The 4,638-nt window shown below is 39.6% G+C and overlaps 1 protein-coding gene across 1 annotated transcript in view; it reads right to left on the bottom strand.

Moving 5' to 3' along the window:
* Positions 1 to 487: 487 nt before the first annotated feature.
* mapk12a (mitogen-activated protein kinase 12a) overlaps positions 488 to 4,638 on the bottom strand; it is a 9,042-nt gene continuing 4,891 nt past the window's right edge. The window contains exons 7-12 of the mRNA XM_032522592.1: positions 4,187 to 4,301; positions 2,846 to 2,917; positions 2,608 to 2,687; positions 2,362 to 2,440; positions 2,096 to 2,269; positions 488 to 1,015 (exon numbers count right to left, since the gene is read on the bottom strand). Of these exons, the coding sequence (XP_032378483.1) occupies positions 948 to 1,015; positions 2,096 to 2,269; positions 2,362 to 2,440; positions 2,608 to 2,687; positions 2,846 to 2,917; positions 4,187 to 4,301 (588 nt within the window). The 3' untranslated portion in view covers positions 488 to 947. The remainder of the gene's footprint in view (positions 1,016 to 2,095; positions 2,270 to 2,361; positions 2,441 to 2,607; positions 2,688 to 2,845; positions 2,918 to 4,186; positions 4,302 to 4,638) is intronic.

Raw genomic sequence — 4,638 nt, forward strand, 5'->3', positions numbered from 1 at the left:
GAGAAAAAAAAAAACACATGCACAATTTTCAAAGAGAATCTTTAATGATAAAAAAGCACGAGTAGTGTTAGAAACGTTAATTCACAAGTCAGCATAGACAACTTGTTTTGTTCTTTGAAAAAAAATAATGGGATGTGTTTCTTTTTGATATGAAATTGAAACGTGAATGTTTGTGTACAAACTGCTGGGATGGATAGTATGATTGGCAGCAGTGCTTTTTGTCGTATCTTAAGGCCACTGGGAGGAATTACGAGGTCAGAGCAGACGTGTAGACTACACACAGACACACATTCAAACACACGCACGCCCCAACACATCCAATCACATGTCTTTTCAGGACATGTGGTCAAGGAATGGGAAGCTACATCACAAAACAGCATTATGTTACATTTCGCATCATTTGCAGCATTGTCCTGGATTTATCACCTTGACTCAAACAAAACATCCCTTTTAAAAACAAATTTCACCAGGATCTATCCAGAATTTCAGAATTAATTTGACTAAATAATTGTTTTCTCTGAAGTAAAATGTGTTGATTTAAACTTTAAATCAGCCGACAGGTAGTGCTGTATTTGGTAAAAAAAAAAAAAAAAAAGAAATTCTACAACTTATGTGTACCACTGAAGTGAAACTGAAATTGGACTAAGTAACTCAAGAAAAGCCACCCATGATTACTTGATATCAAAGAATATTATTACCCGACTTACAGCAGCTGAGCTAGCATCCTCAGCACTGTAGGACATGCTGAAAAGGTCTGATCCTAACGTCAGGAAGCAAGCTACTAGGAATCCAAAACATGGCAGCTTGCATGTTTAAGAGAATCGGGAACTGGATTCACAGGTCATTAAGCCTTGCGATCGAAGAGTTCTCCCAGTTGAGATCAAGATTAAAAAAAAAAGATGTAAGTGTTGTTCTGGTCCAACGCTGCACGGCTGATTCTTTGTCTCCTACAGTGCGGTCTCTTTGGAATCTGGCACGACTGGTTTAAAGGTCAAGATCTCTGTGAAGGTGTGACCTATAGACGGAAGCAAAGAACAGATAATTAAAACGTGACATCTCGTATCAGGGCGGCGCAGTGACTCAGGGGTTAGCACTGCTTCACAGCAAATAATTCCCTGCAGATTATCAGGCTGGGCAGAGTTTGGTCCCTTTCTGTGTGGAGATTGCATGTTCTCCCCGTGTTTGTGTGGTTTCTTCCCATGATAAAGACATGCATTCAATTTTAGTACCCCTCCAAACTCTACTACCTTTGGACGTAATGCCTTCCGCTTTGCAGCAGTACATGACTGGAATACACTACAAAATACCCTGAAACTTACATCTCTGATCCCAATCTCCACCTTTAAGCAAAACCTCCAAAATTACATTGCTGACTCTTGTTCCTGCTGACAATCATGAACCATATTTATACACACATATTTAAGCTCTTATTCTTTATCTTTTTTCGTTGACTGTCTTTTTTAATTCAGTTGCTTGTTCTATGTGTCATGTGTTTGACTATGTAAAGTTGGACAGTATGTTTATCTCCTTTTAATTCGGTTGCTTGTTCTATGTGTCATGTGTTTGACTATGTAAAGTTGGACAGTATGTTCCTATTTATTTCTGTAGCCTCTTGGCCAGGTCATGTTTGTAAATGAGAATTGGTTCTCAAACAGTTTACCTGGATAAATAAAGGTTAAATAAATAAATAAAAATTCTAGGTAACTAGGACTACAACTAAAAATTAGCCATAAATGTGCTGTATTTAATATAGCGCTTTTCTAATCTTAACGACTACTCAAAGTACACACACTGTGGCGGAGGCTGCCGTACAAGGTGCTACCTGCTCATCAGATAAACACTCACACACATTCACAGTCCGGGGAAACTCAGGGTTTGGCCCAAGTACACTTTGACATGGGACTGCAGGACCAATGATTGAACCACCAACTTTCCAATTGACAGGCAACCGCTCTACCACTGAGCCACAGCCGCCCATGTGCCTTGTCCTTATAAATAAATCTTCTATCTGAATACCTTCTTCCTCCTTTCCACTTCACCCTTCACTTGTTTCCCGCTTTCTTGCACCACAATCAGTCTACCAGCCCCTCCTTACGTTTCCACTGGTCCAGGGTCTGGTCTGTGTTGTCTAGCGAGTGGTCGTACGGCTGCGCTTCCGTCTCCTCCTCTGGGTCTCTGAACTCCGTGAAGTAAGGCAGCATGAGAGCATCTGCAGCGGTTACTCTGCACTCCGGATCCAGCAGTAACATGCGCTCGAGCACAGACACGGCTGAGAGCAAAAATGGAAACAGCGAGTCAGATCACAGCTTGACTGTCAACAGACTGAAACTTGATCAAATTAAAAGGCTGAGCTCATCCTACCTTGTGGATTAGTTGTGGAAAACACCTTCTGAAGGTCTTTCTTTTCCACTTTTGGAAGGCTTTTGATGTAGCCTTTGGCCTAAAAGAGGAAGTGAATGCATTTGATGCAGCACAAAGCCACTGATTTTGCCCATTTGTGTTTCCAATTCCTAAAATTCAGAGGATTTGGGGGCACGACTGGGTGCGACAACAAAATCAGGCAGTGTATCTTTAAGTTCCTGTATGTGTTGCATGCTGTGAACTCACATCCTCAGATTGGAGTTTTGATACAAATTCCTGAGTTGGTGTTCCTGTCAGCTTCATGATCTCAGTCAGCTGATCGAGGTCTGGGGAACAGGGGTCAAGGGTCAAATGGGACCTGTCAGGATAATTCTTTTAAGTCATTCAAGAGGTAAAATTGTGAATTTTTGTTGTTGATCCTGCAAAACAAATATTCCTCAATGGAACTTGTTGGCGGAAAAGGTTCAGTGAGGTAAAAGGATACGGTCTCTGCCTTTAAAAAGAGGTTTTCCTTGCAGCATCTCCGCCATGATGCAGCCCACAGACCAAATGTCCACTGAGAAAGAAAACAGCGCATTTCTGTTAGCATCCCGAGGATTTTGCAAAACATTTTGCACAAAGCACCTGCAATATAAGATAAAATGTTAAGAGATCACCACCTAGTGGGAAATATGTATTATTACCATCTGATTTAAACATACAAAGATGATTTTAACACCACATCTTACCAATTTGACACAAAAAATGTATTTTTACTATGCAGTGTTAGCTGCTTTCTAGACTCATAAAAGAATAGACTGAAACGTAGGAATGGAATTGTAATGCAAAGGTACTGTTGTATATTATTGTAAGTCATTGTAAGAACTGAAAAATAGTATGCTATATTTGCATATCTACTTACTATGTAGTAATATGATTTTGGGAAATAAGGGCAGGACCAAATAAGCTATTTACTTCCACCTGCTCCTTCTCAAACTAATCCTATTAGTTAATATATATATATATATTTTTTAGTGGTTTTCATTTTTTTTAGTTTTGTCTTGCAACTTTGTTGGTCATTTGGGATACATAAAAAAAAAATAATTAAAAAATAATAATAATAATCATCAGTGTTGGGAAGGTAATAGGTTACCAATTACAAGTTACCCAATACAAAATGTAATAGTGGTGTCACTTTTTCAATTACTTTATCAAAGCAATGTAAGTTATTACATTAAATTACCTTTATACATTCCTTTTACATGTTTTCAAAGGTTTGAATGTTTAAGGGTTAGAACACTGCAACTTTTCCTGCAAAACGATTGTGTCTCGTCTGGAATCTTTGGTTGGAACTGGGCTTTACAGAAAATAATTACATGTAACCCTCAATGTAATCATGAACATTTTCATAAATCACTGTAATTTAATCACACTTTTCCCCCCAGTTACTGTAATGGATTAGAGTTTTTTAGTGAAGTATAGCACCTTCCTTTTGGGACTAAATTAAATAACGCTGTTACTTGTAACCATTTACTCCTCAACGTTACAAGAGGAATAAATACTAACGCCTTGACTGACTGTAGCTTCAACAGACCAGAATGCACTGCAACCACAAGACATTTTGAAGAAAAACAAAGCGACAAGCCTCTGCCTGTTCACTAGAGGTTGCATGGGTCATGCAGTAAATCCCAAGCTGAGGCATGAAGCAGAAGCCCTGAGCTCTGAAACAACTATGTTGCATGGTAACATAACATGAGGACTCATTGCTAAGGGGGGGGGGGCACTGAACAGGCCACGTTGGTGAAAGGTGACAGTGTGTGTGTGTGTGTGTGTGTGTGTTCATTACCCGTCTGAGTGTAGTGCATCCAGCTCAGGATCACCTCTGGGGCTCGGTACCAGCGAGTCACCACGTACCCCGTCATCTCGCTGTCTGCCTGCCGCGCCAAGCCGAAGTCCAGGATCTGGCCCAACACAGTCCAGTTAGCCACAGCAGCATTTACCCTGCACTCATATCATTATGATACGCTATATCATCACTGTGTGCTAGATAAGACTCTGAGACACCACTATACTGCACTAAGTGCAACCTGCACAACTGGTTTATTTACATATTTATCATACTATTTAAGCAGTTGCACATTTTTGTATTCTCAACTTGTCCATATTCAAATATGTATTCTTGTATTGTATTCCTATTATTATTTCATGTATATTGTATCCTAGTATTTCATTTATAATTATATTCTGTGCTGTGTGACTGATATTGCTGCTGTAACACTGTAATTTCCCATTTTATTG

The sequence above is a fragment of the Etheostoma spectabile genome, chromosome 8 (assembly GCF_008692095.1).
Source record: "Etheostoma spectabile isolate EspeVRDwgs_2016 chromosome 8, UIUC_Espe_1.0, whole genome shotgun sequence".
Taxonomy (NCBI): domain Eukaryota; kingdom Metazoa; phylum Chordata; class Actinopteri; order Perciformes; family Percidae; genus Etheostoma; species Etheostoma spectabile.